Below are 18,896 nucleotides of genomic sequence, written 5' to 3' on the forward strand. Positions count from 1 at the left end.
ACCGGTATGTTCCAGTAAGAAAATAAAAAGTGCATTTGTAACATATCAAAGTATTGTAGAAATATGCCCGTGAGGATTGTTTGGAGCCATGAAAACAAGATCAGTAGTTTATAGTCTCCGCTCTCCTTGATGACTTTGTTGGAATATCCACATTGCTAGACTAAAAAACATTAACTAACTGCTAATTGTTAATTGGTTGCATTTGCCTGTCCGTTAATTGTTTGCATTGTGCTTTGGAAGTCCTGAACTCGATGTGTTATTTTGTGAAAAAAGGTTTTGCGCCAAAATATTTCTAGGACTACTGGAAGTTATTTTTACAGCTGCCTACAATTAATTAGGTGGAAAAAGTCATTTTGAAATCAGCTAGCAGCCGCTCAACCAACCTACCGGAGGTTCTGCAGCAAGTAATCCATCGACATACAATAATCATAACGTTTTAGATCTATTTTATGGATATCTCTTTATAGTGGTCAGTGCAAGACACATGCCACCGTTACCGCCAAGTATCCGAGACACATGCCTTGAGACAGGTGGTTTGTTACGACCTTTCTTCCTATTTTCACCATTTTAAAACACATGAACATCTACAAAGGGGGAGATTGAAGAACTTAATGCGGTACTGCAAGCCTGGAGAAAAGATTTTTAAACATTGAAGAAAATTTCGGTAACCTACGGTAAAATCGTGAGGCTTAAGGCTAGGAATATAATATTTCACCGAAAGTGATTTAATGCAAAATATAGTCTAGGCTAGGCCTACATCTATTTTATTGCTTTTTCTATGTTGAGTGTTTAACTTTAAGGTTAATACTGTCGGTGACGCTAAAGGGCAAAATCTGGAGCAAAATGAGTCTAGCTTTTACTGCTTGCATTCACGTACAACACTGCACGCTTTTACAGGATGAGAGTAGAAGGAGATAGGCGGTGGACAGACAGAGGACAGACAGAGAAGTTTGCAGTTTGTCTTGCCGGCAGCGAAGATTTGAAAGCGTGTATAGTTTCAAGCCTTGTGGCAATACAGTAATAAAAAAATTAAATTTTTGGCCAACTTCGGTTTGAATCTGAATAATTTGTTTGAAATCAACTGTTTCTTTTTGTGGAATTTTAAAACCTCAATTGCACAAGACGCGGGTCTAGTATACAAGTGCACAACCAGATGGCGTCACAATTTGGGTAGCTTGGGTCTAGAATGCAAAAGCATTTTGTGGTTGTACACTTACATACCAGACCCAAAAATTGTATGGGACACTGGGCTAGTATTATCCAAACTGGAAAGTGCAGCAGTTTTCGATGAGAAATCGTTCAAGCAATGATGGAAATTTTGGTGTAATGGCGTGCACCAAAGCCTCATCCTTTACTTGTTATAAATCGGCGTTCAAGTGACCACCTTTTCTTTGTTTGTTTATTAGAAATAGGTGTGAAGATAAAAAAGCATGTGCATTGATGAATCTTATGCGTGCAGCTGCCACACTTTCACTAAGGAGTATTGTTTATTTCTAGACAAGTTCTTGAACATCTATGCCCTGTCATATTAAAAAAGAAGGCAAATAAACTCGCTTGTTTGAATGCAAAAAAAAATCAATTAATAGGCCTGGATAATTGGAGGTTTCGGGTTTCAGTGTCATGCCAAAATTTGTGTCTTCACATGCACGTTATGTCAATGAAAAGCGCCATACTTTTCCATATAATTTCTCATTGACATTTTTTAAAATCTTTCGCTTCTGCTATACGTATACACCTTGTATGTTTATACTGTCGTTTTTACTATTAAATTTTTTTAATCTATGTTCATGTTCTTGTGAATTGTGTTTTTGCTTTTTTTTAGAACAAGATTTTGAAATTGAGGTGGTAGCTGCCACATGGTCTGACAGTTATGCTTTTGTGATTTTCAGAAGTTAAATAAACCCAGACTGCAGAGTTAGGCATCTCGACACACTCAATACAGTTTTTAATTGACTTAAGGAATAAATAAGTCAAACTGTGTACATTACTGTGCAATTGTGCACCTAGGTGCGCACTTCCATTGCGTTCGAGCATTTTTGCGCATAGCACTTGTCATTTTTCATTGTTTGCCGCAACCAAGATCTTACTGAGAATGGCAATACCCTGCAGTTCAAAAATAAATGTAGATAAACAACTTTGGTGAAAATGAATTCCTAAACTAAACTGTGTTTGGTTACAAACAGTAATTACCACAATAACGCATATAAAACACTAGTGAACATATAAAACTATCAAATTATTGTAAAACGCTTTTCCTTGAAATGAAACAACACTCAGGACATTGTGTTTTGCTTTGAAAAAGCTATAAAATGTTCGTTATAATTCTGAACCTTCATCAACTTCTTTATGTAAAGACAGGTTTGCCAGCGGTAATTGTGCATGTCAATGAGCACTTTTAATTTTGATGAAGCGTAGTCATGTATTAATGTACTAGTGATGTTATTAGCTATTACTGCACATGTAATTAAGTGCTCTAATTTAAAAAATGGAGACGGCATATTGACTAGTGTAATATACAAGCATATATTCCCCTAATACAAACTAGTTATATAATGACTCAGTTAAATTAAGCGTTTTGTTATTTTTTTATAAATTCAAAAATATAACACACTGATATATTTTACATACTTAAAAGAAAAGCGCTTTTAAATATTTTAGAGCATTTGAGTATGAGCTAGTGTTGCTAACGAAACTACTATTTGTCAGTAGTCAAAAAGTTGAATTTTTTGGAGGTGGTGATGTTTGTTTAACATTTAGTATTGAAGAGTAAAGTTCATTACTGTTATTATTATAACGTTATTGTTTTAAGAAAGATTTATTATTTCCAACGGCGTATTAAATTTTGAAATTCGTTAAGTGATTATTTCACAACCTCTTGTTAAAAGAATAGCTTGTACTGCTATTTTACTAAATTGTATTATAAGAGAAGGCCTCTAGATTACTTCAAAATGCTCCAGTTAGATTGAAGACAAAGATTTTTTGTGAAACAACAATTTCCTCATAAATTAATTTTGTTTAGTTTATTGCTTTGTCATATTTAAGTCAAGATCAAAATGCAATGCTAAAAAGGTTTGTTTCAAAATAAAGTTTTTAATATGTAGATAATATGTTCATGCATGTTTTACTCTAAAACTCTTGTGGTTACTGGAAACGAATTATTGAAACGCTTTTTAAAAATTTCTAGGTCTTTCCTCGATGAACTTAAACTGCTATTTTTTGCCAGATTTTGTGATATTATTCTATTAAGTCTTAATAATTAAGAGGATGTCAAAAATTTGGATAGTCACTAAAAATATGGCAATTTCTGTGGTGGAAATTTAGCTATTTTTGACTAGAGATACCAGGTTATAGTACTGGAAATATTTGTTACCCTGCCTTTTGCCTTTGATTTAATTTGTGTATGTTGTACTTTGCACAGTTATCCAGTGAAGCTATGTTCTTTTCAGGAGGAAACTAATTACCATATGTATAGTTTCTGCTATGTTTTGCACCAATCTAATTATAGTCCTTTGTGCCTCAGTAATCGGATACCATCAATCAAACGCTATCAGGAAATATGGTAAGACTTTATTTTGGTTATGTTCCTGTAGGAAACCTTGTTCTTAGTTTGTACTGGCTTTGATACTGATACATTTAAAATCATTTCTACTAGAATATATGATTAATAACATTGGAAATTTAAATTGTTTTACGATAAATTCACATGACATGCAAGTTGAAAGATGATAAATGTTGGTTATGTCATGGCATTTTTATTAACTTTATTTAGTAGTAGTTTAAGTTAAAATTCGCACCCGTGTCAGTCCAACAATTGTGACGTTTCCTTTTCATTTGTTTCCCGTCACTGCAATACACGAATGCACTTTTGTCTGTTATGACATATTGGTATTGGCATATATTTGCCATATTTTAAGCGTGATAAGAAACAGTTGTAGTAGCTCACTAGGAAAATAATATTCCATTTTTTGTAATGTGGTTTGGAAGATTTTTATCACCTTGCTCTTGTATATTCTTAACAAAATTGTATATATATATACATATATATATATAAATTTTTTTTTGAATTGGCTATAATTATAATTTTTTTAATTAGGTAACATTGAATACGTGTTCATACCGGAACTATTTATAGCAAGTACAAGTTAATAAACAGCATTCTGTGGAATATTAGTATCGGTAATGTTCCATTATTATCAAATCATCTCATCGAGTATGAAATGTGTATTAGTCTTGACGAAATTTGGATAATTACATACACAGTACTCCAAAGACTTGCATATTTTGTCCAGATTCGTTCGGACCAGAACTATGTATTTACCCATTGTTTCTATGTTCCCTTTGTTGGGAAGTTGATATTTGTTTTTGTAGCAGTTAAGTTATTCATGCTGTTGACTTTATGGGTGGTACAAATGGTGACATTCGACAATCCCGTACCATTCTGATTGTGCAGGGTTTTGTGACATTGTAATGCATTGTATTAAATACTATTCACTTGTTCACGATATTCACTGACATTTTCACAAAATTGTTAGTTCAGCTATTTCTATTGTATAGTGTTTGTTCATTGCTTTGCTGGTTTGTTGAAATAACCTTTGTTGGAATAACGTTATTGCTGTTATTGTGCGTTATCAAATGGGTCTTTTACATCTTGGAAGAACAATGTTTAAAAACTTGAAACAGGGTCAGAGTATGATATATCATATATCAAACATGATCCAAATAATGTTTTTAATTCAACCAATCTGCTTAGAGCTAAATTTATTTCCAGTTCTATAATTTTTGAAAAATATGTAATTTTCCAGTTGGTCAGTTGCTGTCACCGCCGTTTGGTGTGTCCATGTAATATCCAAAAACTTTGTGTTTCTCAACTACTTGGGGTCTATTTTCTTGTCTACTGCTTTTCCATATCAAAGTGGCATTTGGAATACCATCACATAGATAACCCTACCTTGTGTTATTGGAGAAGATATTGATAAGATTTTTGTAAGATGGAAAACAGAATGTCATTAGCTTAAGATAAATTCAGATAGTATCGGCATCTACGTCAAGCAGCTGCTATGGAATCAATACATTGTGTCCTTAGGTTTTTATTTGGAATTCAAAATTCAATTTGCAATATTCTCCAACATTTAACGTCGTGTTAAAATGGCATTTAATTTTTGAGCATTTTGTCATTACCATAACTACCACTGACATACAAATATTGAAACATATTTTATTTTACCTGTATTATGATTCTTTTGTTAGAAAACAACAAAAATTTATTTGATTATCTTGTAGGTTCAGTTGACAGCTACCTCTATGTTGATGCCATATTAATGATAAACCAAACATAGAAATAACTATATGGGAAACAATCCCATATGTACCGGTCCAGTGAGAGATTTCTATGTGGCATGCTCACTTTTAATTCGAGTCTCTTCAAAAACCATATCCTCATCAGCGCCAGAGATAATTGTAGCCTTCACATATTATATAGGAAATTGCATTGACCTACCAACAGCAATTATTTATAGTAAACATTTGTATTTACGGACTACATTTAAAATTTTAATCAGTGATAGTGTATATGCTATACTGTATTGTTCAGTGTTCATCTGCGTAAATCCTTTCATTTATGTTAGATTTTTATGGTAAATCCTGTGAGGTGAAGACTTATATACTTTATTTTTTAGTTATGTCGCTTAATCTGCCATTCTAGTTCTTAATGTATGATTTGACAATCGTGTCTCCCTTTGGATGACAAAGATCTCTGGTATTTATCATGTAACCAGGCTCATGTTTACTTTCCAGGCTGTTTAATTGAACCAGAATTGTGTGCCCCGCCTTCTCAACACTGTGTTGACGGTAGGTGACAGTTACTTGTAAAAAACACTATAATGTTTATGTAGGTTTTGTTAAGAGTGAGTAGTTTATGAATACAATGATTTAACCTAAAATTTATCCTTTCACTAAAACATTGTCACTGCTTTCTAGAGAATTTATTGATTTATTGATTCTTGTAAGATCCCTTTCTTATTTTCCATGAAATTTTTTAATTTCAAATTCCTTTTATCCGCTAAATACATTACAGATGGATTTATAGGAGACTGTGTACAAAACTTTTATCCCGGCAACGGTGAGTTTGAATTTTCAGCCGAGCTTCGTTGTATAATCTCTTCATCATACAATTGTCACTTACACTTTATTATAACTATGAGGTTGTCTCTGATTATGGAACAGGTGTATATCTATCATTGGCGACTGGTTTCTTTTCTAAGTTTTTGCAGTGATCTCAACTTTGAAAGAAATATTTTAGTTTGTAACTATGTATCTATCTATCTATTGCTGTTTTATGATCTTCGCAATTTGGATTACAGTGTTTTTTTGCGCAGGTTATAAATCTAATATTATTGGCTTCAAAACACACACGAAGTCAAACGTAAGTAAGATTTTCATAAATCAATTAACCTGATGTTGTTGTCTTTTTACGAAATTGCAAGCTACTTCATGCTTTTGAAGAGCTTCTCATGACACTGTATTGACAGTAATTAACTTTTTATTACAATACTTTCATTATTAGTCACTTAGTATTGATTTCATTTTACTTATTTTAATATTTAGGCTCAACCTTACCCGTTTCTTCAGCCAAGTAAGTAAACATTTTAAACGTTTTTTTTCCAAGTAAGTAAACCATTAAAACCATTTTCCCACACACACACAAGATCAAATAAACGCATACATAATAATGTATTACATTTATAACCCTGTTTGCTTACAAAAATAGAATTGTGTAGTTGTGGTTAATGGGCCAATAAAGAGCATGTTCCCAGTGATTGCATTGGGGTTTGTAAAACATGTTGTAATTAACCTAGAAGCTTCCTTTGTCAAGAATAGGCTCTCCAATGATGCATGTTTTTGTGCATTTCTTTGTCTCTGGCCGTTGGAATTTCCTGTGTTTGTGTGTAATCTCTGGCTTTCCCAAGCTGATCATTACCCTGCACTGCCCAAGGCCTCATAAATATTGCAATATACGGCAACTCTCTTTGCTTGACAGTTAATGTAATTTAAATGTGTTATTGTGGGTTGTCTATGCCATTTTCCCTTTTTAATTGTATTAAAGTAATTCCATTGATAAAATCAGCATAATTATGTGGGAGAGTTCATTAAAAGATATCAGGTTTCTTGCAATTACCAGTGCTTTTGTAATTCAGATATTTACATCCATTGCTACAACTGCATCCATTTGTGTATAAATGCTTCCATTACATTAACCATGACCCGATTTTAATAACCACGTCACAGGCTATAGGCCCAGTTACCTTTAAATATATATAACATATTGATTTTTACATCGAGATATTCGACTAAGTCGAATCAGAATTGGCAGATCAATACTTGAACGTGTTTAATTTATTGCTCATCATATTGTGAATCAGTTTGATTAAACACAGTTGAAGACTACAAAATATCAAATTCTGACACTCACTCACGCTTAATGTCTGCTCTTAAAGTTTTCTTTAACAAGAAGATCAACAATTTATTTGTCTTATTTTCCCTTTTTGATAAGTGACTGCATTTATTTCACACAACCTATGCAGCTTCTGGCCAATGGAAGTCATTTTTTGACAATAAAATTTTAAAACAATTTTTGTTTCAGAATCATACAAACACCTCCTGGGGCTGGTGCATGAGGTTCAGGTTTACTTGAAAACGAAAAAGCTCACATTTTCCGAGTTCACAAATTCTGAGTTGGATCAACTGGCGACGAAAATGGCACGACTATTTATCAAGCAAGAAAAAGGTGAAGGCTTTCTCCTTATCTGAATTAATGCCATTGAGGGAAGTGCTGGTAAAGTTGCATTGAAATACTTGGTATTATCTTCCTGTGTTAGCTTGCCACAAAGTAGAATGCTTTCTTACCCTTGCATACATTGCAGCCTTGAAGCAAGCTCGAATTCATCGCTTTGTCAACCTGATTTCCAAAGCGAACTCAAATTTGGAAAAACATGGTATCAGCATCAATCAGCTGAATGACAGAGAATTGAAGATGCTTTCCGATGCAATCGCTGAAAGGTTTTTGAAAGAAGAAGGTATTCCATCAGTAGTTTGTTTTTTTGTGTTGTGCTATTCAACCATTCCTTTTGCAGACAAGTAGTCGATTTCAATAATTCTGAGATTTTGCATACTTGCTACCAGGGCTTCGGAGCAGGCGTAAATTTTGAATTGCTCCAGCTCCAGCTCCGGAGCTCTCTTTTATCATAAATTAGCTCCAGCTCCAGCTCCGGAGCTCATTGATACCACTGCTCCGGCTCCATTACGTCACAAACTGAGGTTTAAAGATGAAGGCTCAATTTGGAATATCTATTTCAATGGGTCAGTCAGTAGTCAGTACCATCGGTTGCAGCTATGAACATGTGACTGCTCTGCTGTCAAATCCCCAGTAATTCTTAATTTTGTGAAGGGTTGCTCTTAAATTATGTGAATTTAGCCAATAGTAGTAGACTAGTAGCATAGCATCTTATGAAATACATCGGAGCCGGAGCTATGTTTCAAACAACTGGCTCCAGCTCCTGCTCCGGCTCCATTTGAATTTCACGAAGAGCTCCGGTGAAAATGCACGGCTCCGGGGCTCTGGCTCCGGCTCCAAAGCTCTGCTTGCTACTGTGTTGCTACACCAACAATATACTTTTTTCTCTAAAGGGCCAAATTTGCATTTAATCACCTATTAGCGTCCATAATTCAAGCATATTATAAAATAGATATTTAATACCTGGCTTTCAGCTACCAGTTTGGGAAGTGACATGTCTCCCACTTAAACAGCTGAAGGAAGTTCTTAGATTTGGAGCCAACCATTTTTACCTTCCTACACCATATGTGCCCTCAACTGCTCAGCTTAAACTAATCACACCGGAAGCTCTAACTTCTTAATACTTTGGATCATTGCCTTTGCAGTAGTTGTTGTGAAAATAGTGTAGCAAATAGTGTAGCAAATAGTCATGAATCCTCCTTTCCCGCAGTTGCATACTTTGCCTGACATGACATTTCCTGCCATAAATAACACTCATTTGTCTTATTTATTGCAAACTCTCTGATTTGATCTATTTCTTGCTAAATTTAGTCAATATTGCCCTACTTACTGTCCTGTTTTGTGATGGTAATGTCTTGAAATCCGTGGACTAAATTGTTATTAAGTGATGATTGTTGCCTATTACTGGAACTTTTAAAAAAAAACTATTTGAATCGTTCAAAGTCATTTTTAATGCTGTGTTTGTTTCAAGATCAGAAAGAGAGTGAGCCATACCAATCACACGCGTCTGTGGATTCACTTCTGAAAAATGTAAGATTTCTCGGAGATTTTTGTATGATTTTTTGGGCTTTTTATGTCATTGTATCAGTCTTAAACAAACTCACTACATTCATACTCTGTTTACATTATTTTGGAGACAATATGGAGACAGCTTTAATGAGTAGTTCTACAACTGCTTATAATGGCCACTCTTTCTACAATATTACATCACTAAAAAGTTTTATTTCAAAGAAATTTTGTCACAAAATTATGCAAATTGTCATTGATAAATAATGTTTTGTCATCAGTAGCATTCACCAGTAACAATTGTTGATATTTATCGCTGTATCGTGCAACAGAGACACATCAATAAGTTCATGGTGAACTTGCTTATTATTTTCATTTCAGGACAAAACTGCTGCGAAATATAACGTCAGAAATGACCCTCCCCCTGTCCTGAAATCTGACCCATTGGCTCCCAAAAGCAGAAAAAAGTCTGATCAAGTTAATTCAACTACCTCTGATCCTCCACATCAGACAAGACATCAAGCTGTTCCTCCTAGAAACTTAGGAATTTCAAACGATGATGAGAATCCATCAAAGATAAAGATGTTCAAGAAAGCAGGGTTGGAGGTGAGTGTTTTGCTGCTTGTGCCTTCTGTTAATGAACTTGCAACTCTGAAACCTGTCAGGATATTATCGGACATTTTCCGTGCCAAATAAATCAATCTACTTTTTAATTCAAGCAATTACATTCAAGAGTATATCGTTTATTAATATTGTATATATTTAGGGTTTATTAATCATTGTAATATTTTTGCAGATACCATTATCACCACAAGACCCCAGCGGGTAAGTCCAACATTGTTATATTTTGTTTTCTTGTGGTAAAGCAATACAGTCATATAGATAGAACAGAGGTTATTGTTCAGGCCAGGGTCAAGTTCACTTTTGCACGCCAAACCAGTATTTAGAGGTTATGATGTCATAATGCCATTCCATTCAGGCCTCCATATTTGCTTGCATAAGTGAAATAGACCCATGTTTACTTTTTGGATATTTAGAAAATCTAATATTGGCACCGGCAACACTTTTCCTTTGTCGGTTTCTTTGTTTTTATTGTTTACTTTTAATCTGTTACGACTTGTACTGATTTATCGATAGCGCCACGGTGTACACCAGTAAGACTTAAATAACAGTTTGAACACAGTTTGGTAAAGGGCAGATAAAAATTCAGCCAAAGAACAAAATGACTGCATTATTGTCAGTTATGTTTCTTGCAATTTTGTGCATCCGCTAGGGGGAAGAAACGAGGCACTTGTCCTCCAATAAACGATTGTGTGGCATCAAAATCATTTATTGACTAAACAGGAAAAGTTGGCAAGGGATAATTACAGTTGCAGTCTGTTTTATTGAAATTTGCATAACCCAGATTAAATTCTTTCAATAAAAGAATTTGCCAAAGGTTTTTGCATCACAAAGATGTAATTTTGAAGCAACATATAGCACATAAAATTGATAATATGGAAGTTCTATCGAATGTTAATGGTTTTATGCATTTTTTGGTAAGGTTTGAGATATGTCAATACCTTAACATCGATACTTTTAACTTGCTTTGAATAGCAGCTAGTCATCGTTTTAATACTAACTAAACCGCCCCTTTCTTTCATTAAGATTGCCTGACCCAGATATGACAAAAATTTCCGCAGGCAATGACAGTCAGAAAAAAAAGCTTTGTTTTCTGACGCTACCTAACGGTAAACAATAGCTGGAGTGAAGGACAAGCGAGTGCCGAACGGTAGCAAACGTCAGTGGCTTAATAGCTTTTGCGTAATTTCGCTCGAAGGCATTTATTCACTACCCAAATGCAAAGCTACAGTAGCGGGCATGTTGTAGGAATGTTGGTTGTAAATCGTGATGTTGCCTATTTAACAAACACCAAATAAAATGCCTATTTAAGGACACGATAGAGCTGTTTAGTTGATCACTGCGCGTGGTGAGGCTGCGTTTTTATTCTCATATTGCTTCGTTTTACTTGTTTTATTTGTTGTTTAATCTTACAATCGTTTATTATTGTAAGGACAGTAAAAAGTTTTGTGTTAAAAAAATAACAAAACTATCAGTGAAAGCTTTTCAAAACTTTGCAATCCGTGAAGTTGCACTTTCACTGGAATTTGCCCTTTGTGGAATATTTAGTTTTTTGTCGCTTGTTTGTGTAGTCCGAGTCGGTTATATTACAGAGTAAACATCGCTATTACTTCAATAAGAAAACATTCCCTGTGTGAATTACCGCTCAAATGGTGAACTTATAGCTAGCAGTTAGCACCATGCCCCACAGTCAAACCATCTAAGTATTGATTTTTTTAATACCTTCTGCGCGCGCTTTCCGTGTGTGTCTCGTGCGGTAAAGAAACAAATATGCTTTTTCCTGTAAGACTAATCTCTCCTTTGGATAAGGAACATCGCGGTTCATGGTTTATTTGCTCAACGATCTGTTTGGTTTGCTCTCTGACTGTTATAGTATTGGTAGCACTCTGCGCATACTATCACCGGCTGGTCCATATAAATGGATCGTCTGTTGGCGTGAAATTAAATTATTTACGCCATTATAGCTGGCCGATTTTCGTAGCAGCCATTTGGTAATTTCTTCGGTATATTTCTTGCTATTAGCTTGGTGCATAGCTTGCAGAAATTACACCATCAAGCGCGCATGTACCAGCATGGCTTCGAAATGTGCTGTATTTATAGTTTTGTTAGCTTGCAGACAAACCCTAATGTTCGTCATTAGGCCTATTGACTTTCAGTGTTGAAAGAGCGGGACTTCATAATGTTGCAATCTATGAGAAAATTGTAGTCGGTATACTGATAAACAACCCTAATTGGCTTGTAAAGTGCCAGGGTATATCAGGCCCGAACGTTCTTCCAAGTACGCCGGATACTTGTACGCTTTTGTTTGAAAAAACTTCAGTTTAAGAATCACAGAATTTCCAAGCTTACAGTAACCACTTGGAAGCACGCTGGAAGATTGTTGTTTTTTCGTTTTTGTTGAAATTCTTTGGTTGCGGCTTGTTTTTAACCGCCTTTGTTCGACTTTAACCATTTTTGGAGGAGCTCTCCAATGAAGCACTCTCAGCAAACCTTTTATTGTTTCGTCACTATTTTATATTCTTTTTTTACGGCGGTCGTCATGGCAACCTACCGTTGTGCGTCGCTCTCCAGGGCCTTAAGTACAGAGTCGGTTGTTCCAAACGCGCCTAGCTTTGAATTATTCATGAAAAACTTATCGATTCGGCGGGAGCGAAGGCGTTCATTAAGCTCCTAGCACCTAGGTCGTCCAGTATCGCGCGTATTGACTGGAGCTTTGTATAGCCTAAGGCAATGCATAGATCGCTCAGTTTACAGGCGTTCGCGTGTGCGTTTGTACCGTTTCCGAACGATTTTATTTACGGTGGACAATTTGCGCAGCTTTAGCTGGAAGCTGAGTATTAGGTAGCAGATGGAAGGCGTCAAATTATTAGCATTCGAGCATGCTTAGAGGAACTGTGAGCGACGAATAACATTCTTCGAATCCAACCAGCCCTTGATTTTGGATTGGGCTGCAGCAAGCAAAAGGTTTGTTGCGTTTTGTCACGTTTGTCAATGGAAATTTTTTGTTCTTTCGTTTTTTCCCACAAACCTTTAAACAATTTCTAAATGCAGCAATATGTGACGTCATGCCGGGGTCAATGGTACCACGTGATCACATAAAGGGCGGAAAAAGGAAACAGATTACGTACGCGCATGTGTGTGTTCTTTCATGAGATTTTGCACGGGCACCAATTAGTTTTATCGGCAACGTTTAAGACGCAGAGTTCTTAGGCTTAGTCCACTAAAATCAAGGCGCCGTGAACAAATTTATTATAATAACTGCATCGAAATTTCGCCCGAGCGTAATTTGAGCAATTCCAACAGGTTTTGTCGCAGAAAATTAGGAAACGCTCAGCCTTCTGTCTTTGCAAATGTGAAAAAATGAATTGACATTTGCCTTGCGTAGGGCAGCTATAACGTAGCGAGGAGAAACCAGGCTCAATCGCAGTCTTCCGCCTTTTCATTTGATTGATTTTCCCGCTCCCGATATTGGCGCCTTTTTCGGCCTGGTTTCTTTTTACAATTATGACGTCGCCTCAAACCCAAGGGAGGTAGCTCAATGAGCAGATGCGCGGCGTGGCGTGTGTGTGCGAGCACGCGGCATTCCTAAAGCAAATGTCGAGATTGCGCAAGGCCTGGGTGTGGTAGAAGTGTTCCTGCTCACATAGGGGAAGTTTATGCCAGCTTAACCCAATTAGGCCTCAGAATGCTTGCTGTTTTATTGTGACGTGTTAGCGCACTTGTGTGAACAATGCTGAATGAAAAGGTTTTCATCGGTTGCTGCTCATTCAGTCCCGTTCGGTTGTTAGTGAAGAAAGCCGAGTAATTAGCAGATGGGTAGCTGCAAAAAAAGGGCCGCGTACCACCGCGTCTTTCGCTGTTATCGAGGATTGACCTAATTTGGCTCGAAAATTCGCTTTTATTGTCGTCCATTTAGTTTTCATGCTCGACTGGATATTTCTAAAACTGCGCTCTATGTGACGTAACAATGGCCGTTTTTGAGCTCATACCAAGTCTGGTATGGCGTCATAAAAGATTTCGTATGTGCCCTTGTTCTAGAAACGTGGTTTCCTGCCGCCATTTTATTTGAAAGTGGATGCTTGCTGCGTGCGGTTAGTTTGTTTAGGAGCTTTTAACAGTAAAAGCGATTAATAGTGATGCTTTCTTGTTGGTAGAAATGAAAAAGCTGCCAGTGCCGTTACCGGTACTGGGCCAACTGGACAAGATGCTTTAAATTTAAACGGTAAGTTGATTTTCGTGGTTTGTTGTTAAGGTTACTGGTAGTTAGGCTGTTTAATGGCGTCTTGTTTAAAGAGGCTTTCACTTAGCAAATATTTACACACAGGGTCGCCGGCAAATAATGTTAAAATAAGTGGAAGTTCTAAAGTTGGTCACGTTCTGTACCAAGTAAGTGCTGATGTATTGATAAGCTACACGGATTCCAGTATACCCATAGCGTGTGCAAGTCTGTTCTTTATAAACACAAAACTTTGCCACGCTACGAAGCGTCTGACCTAATCGTCTGAGAACGAAACGTGCCATTAGTGATTTAGTGCTGGTTTGACAGGAAACTACCTTCATCGTGGTTATCGCTGTAGTCGTTGTGTTGGTGGTCTGCATAGTGGTCGTTTCAGTCGCTATCTACTGCATGAAATCGGGCAAAGCCAGGGAAAAGTTACTTGGCGTTTCATCTGAACAATCTGATGATGATTACCAAGTGAGATAAAATTTTGGTGTAGTTTCTTTGGTTAGTTAGCTGTAGATGTGCTACACTGCTTCCTGACTTGTCTGTTTAGAATAAATAACCTCTGGCTATTTATGCAGGAATTATGTCGTCAGCACTATGCCAGTAAATCGAATGAATCGGCTGGTGTAGTAGATCCATTACTTCAGAAAAGCAAGGTTTGTTAAGTTATTGTGTCGTAAAATCTTTTTGTACAGCTTTTGGTGTTGTCTTAAACAAGGTTAAAATTTTAGGTAGACCAATGCTTTTTCCTTTGCTATGCTCACATCTACATGCATATACACAGTACAAGGCTTGCCTTTACTAATCCCAGAGTATGCTGACGTTGGTTACATTGTAAAGGCCATAATTCAGATAATTGTGTTTTATTGCCAGGAAAGCACTTCAGCTGGAAGTTCCTGCTTATCACCATGGTTTGAGGAACCGGTTACAGACACCCTGGATATATCTACAAGCCACACCATCTTGGTGAGAAAATATTACAAGTTAAATAGGATATTGTTATTCTATCTTATGCTTGATGGACACATGTCCAGAGCAGTAGTTATCAGAATATTCTCACTGGAAGTTTTAAATGCTCCAATTTTTTAAAAGCAATAAGTTGTATCTTACCCTTATATAAATGTGCTGTCGGTCTAACACCATCTGCAGATGATATTATTCAGTATTTTTGATTTTGTGTAATTATTGATCTTGATAAAACTAATATGGATGACGTTTATTAGCACATTATTGTTATACAGTCTTATATGGAGGACCAGTTGCGGAATAAAGACGGACTTGATAAAGACTGGGAGGTGCTTTGCACATACGTTGCTGATGATGTAACAACTGATGTGGCAATGAATAATGGTGCTAAAAATCGTTCAAAATATGCAGTACCTTTTGATCATAATCGTGTAAAATTGAGCGCGTCCAATAACCCAATGGAGGGCGATTACGTCAACGCTAGTTATATAGTAAGTAACTGGTTGATAATGTTGGTTTTTAACGACCTCGTTTGTTACCATGACTGATAGTTTCCGTGTATAAATTTTTGTAACACTGAGGTTCCTTCTAGAGTAATTCGTTGATGTCATCATAGTAGTGAGTCAAGGTTAACAATTTGTTTCAGATTGACAACAATCCTCGCTGGCCATCTTTCATTGCTACTCAAGGCCCACTTTCGTCAACCATACATCACTTCTGGCAGATGGTCTGGGAACAAGGGGTGGTTGCCATAGTTATGCTGACTCCACTTGCTGAAGAGGGCATAGCACAGTGTGCACGATACTGGCCAGATGAAGGATCCACAGTGTATAGTAATTACGAGGTATTCAATATTTCATGCACGTTAAATATTTAATGTTTCTGTTGAACTGTGCGAAGTCATCAGAACGAATTTCTTCCCTTATCAAGATTATTTTTAAAATGCAATAAACCATCTGCTGGTCCTAGCAGCATCACTTCATTTTCATTAATATTGCAAGAGATTGATTATATTTCACTTGTAGATTAAGTCAGCTTAGCGGTGGCAGTCAACAGTGTCGAAGAATAGTTACCGACGATAAAGTTATACACATTTCCAGAAACAAAATGCGTTGTGTTTTTGTAGATTCACTTGGTGTCTGAGCACATTTGGTGCGAAGATTATCTGGTGCGCAACTTGTATTTGAAAGACTTGATCAGTAGAGAAGTTAGGACCATTACCCAGTTCCATTTTCTATCCTGGCCTCTCGATGGTGTACCGTCATCTCCAAAACCTCTGCTCGATTTACGGAGGTAAGTAGGATACGTATTTATCTGTCCTCGCAGTCATAGTTTATATTTAAGGCTTAGTGCGCCTGTACCAGTCGGGCAATGGTGTGAGCAACCTGCTGCCATCACCAAGCGTCATTTTTCTATTATGCAACTTTCCATTTATGTTAGTTGCATAGTAATAAAAGTGATCGTTCGTGGATGTGCACTGCCATCGAATCAACTACTTCCTCTGCACAATAAGACCGAGCTATTTCAAGCGATCACCAACAGAATTTATCAGACCTAGACCGGCGTTAAGCTGGTTTGTAATGCCTGTAACTGTCAGTGGGTAACCAGTTTCGCTTCTGAATTTACAGGAAAGTCGGCAAATGTTTTCGAAGCATCGGGCACCCCCCTGTGGTTGTGCATTGCAGTGACGGATGCGGCAGGACCGGAAGTTACATTCTCTTTGATCTTGTCATCAATCGATTGATCAAAGGAACTTCAAAGGAAATCGATATGGAGGCCACGTTAGAACACTTAAGGGATCAGAGAGCAGGTGGCATGGTCGCTACAAAGGTGATTATCTTTACAGAGTATTGCGTTAGATTTTCAGAAGTTTAATTTAACTATGTTCGCTGCCATGTTTTCACTGGTTCTTCATTCTTAAAGATGCAAATCTTTCAAACAAACCGTCGACAATAGTTTAAGCCTTTAGCAACGTCGCGTGTGTTACAGATGTTGATCCGAACCTAATCAAACCCCCTTTTTTTTTCAGGAACAATTTAAATTTTCTCTCACTTGTGTGGCCGAAGAAGTCAACGCAATTCTCAGAACTTTATCTCGTTGAAGTATTCATATTTTTTTACAGTTTGTAGATGTTGTTTTATTACTTTGTTCGTGCAATGTTGTCAGAATTTTCGTACTACAATAAATGTGCAGTTTTTGTAGAGTGGCAGCGTGAGCAATTGTTGGATGATTAGCCCCACTTCGTTAAGCTTCCAACCAACTTCGTCCGAAAGTGCCGGACGCGTAGAAATGAGTTAAAACACGGTTAGCAGTTGCGAAATCCAACCAATAGTAGTTCAGTGAAGAGCTTTGTTATTATTATTTGCGAATTTTAATCGTTCTCTATTTTCAAAAATATTGCTACTCCGTTCGGGGAAATCCCTTCACTTAATTTTAACCAAATTGGAACTGGTATAGTTTTGTCTACCAAACAAATTCTTCGAGAGCAAATATTTGTTGAATTCTATCCACAGCACCTTTTCTACCCTGTGCTAGACGCACCGGCCATTACATTTCCAACATTCTTTGCTTTCATGTTTGAAATATTTTATAAAATAAAGTGTTGGTGACTCCCAGCTTGACGACTTGGCGCGCCAGCTGTTATCTCGAATTGTGTCATCACAAATACGCATGTGTTGAAGTTTTAACAACTGTTAGGCGCACTTCGCAGATGTGATGAATCACGGTAGGCCATAACTTAACGGCCATCTCATCAACCAGAGCTTTTTCCAGAACAGAAATTTGTGAAGTTTGTTGGTCTCTAAATATTCTTTCCCAAGATACTAGCATAGTTTGAGTCAAACACAAAAACGTAACAGCCCCGTCCAAATACGCTATCTGATTACGCATACGGCATCGTAAAACATGTCAGAGGCATCCTGAAAAACTCATATCGGCATCCACAGATAATTAATCTGCTGCCGATTACGCTGAAGCATTTAATTTAGATTAGAGCAATTTATAGATATGACTAAATCAGTTCGATAAAATCGTAAATCGTCAGGATTTACTACTTTTTTACAAACGCCGCAACATTTAAGATTGGCTGCCATCAATATTAAGGCAAATCAATTGGTGTGTAAATTTTATACCTTAAATTTATGATTGCAAAAAATATGCAAACAGCTACTAAATTGTTTTTAATTCAAAGCACAAGAAACCTCAATTTACTAAACAGTCCTCTTTCCAGATAGTTAAAAGAAACTCTTGTATTCAGTCAACTTGAAGTTAAGCAACTTTTCTTCTTTGTTACTCACAAAATCGTTCTTCGCTGCTTTTAAAATGTGACATCAACATGACAAGAGTGTAACGTTTTAGCCAACTCCAATCCAACATTTTTTTGGTAAAAAACGGTTGTTTTGCTATTCGCGTGATAGATTTAGGTTCATAAAAGTTTCAAGTGTTTCGACAACTTTGTGAAAAACTTATAAGTTAGTGTAAAATTTGAACCAAATTCGTAAATTTGTTCCCATTTAAAACTAAAATCTAGTTGGATGAAAGCTCCAATTTTGTAAGGAACACTTTATGAGAAACAGAGTATATAGTCTTTATCCGTTCAACACAGAGTAGAGTATCCGTTCAACACAAGTTTAAACCGAGTGCAAGAAACACTTTCATTTGTAAGTAGCACATTCTGTTTTTCTTGTGCAGTGGTTTCTAATCCGACATGGAATGGAGAAGCCATATGGCACCAACTCATTTTTTATCATTATTTTCGACATCTTTTCTCATCACCACTTTGGTGGTTTA

The 18,896-nt window shown here is 36.5% G+C and overlaps 1 protein-coding gene across 1 annotated transcript; it reads left to right on the top strand.

Annotated features, from left to right (window-relative positions):
• The first annotated feature begins 3,412 nt into the window (after positions 1-3,412).
• On the top strand, positions 3,413-17,310 carry LOC143459209 (receptor-type tyrosine-protein phosphatase N2-like). The gene is made up of 20 exons (XM_076956250.1): positions 3,413-3,559; positions 5,794-5,847; positions 6,074-6,118; positions 6,375-6,421; positions 6,604-6,631; positions 7,640-7,783; positions 7,920-8,072; positions 9,261-9,319; positions 9,677-9,901; positions 10,092-10,120; positions 14,071-14,138; positions 14,241-14,302; positions 14,463-14,612; positions 14,720-14,797; positions 15,015-15,107; positions 15,383-15,598; positions 15,754-15,951; positions 16,234-16,400; positions 16,736-16,937; positions 17,137-17,310. Exons 1-20 carry the CDS (start codon positions 3,481-3,483, stop codon positions 17,206-17,208), a joined length of 2,169 nt encoding a protein of 722 aa, XP_076812365.1. The 5' UTR covers positions 3,413-3,480; the 3' UTR covers positions 17,209-17,310.
• Positions 17,311-18,896: the final 1,586 nt, after the last annotated feature.

This window comes from Clavelina lepadiformis, chromosome 5 (genome assembly GCF_947623445.1).
Source record: "Clavelina lepadiformis chromosome 5, kaClaLepa1.1, whole genome shotgun sequence".
Classification (NCBI taxonomy): Eukaryota; Metazoa; Chordata; class Ascidiacea; order Aplousobranchia; family Clavelinidae; genus Clavelina; species Clavelina lepadiformis.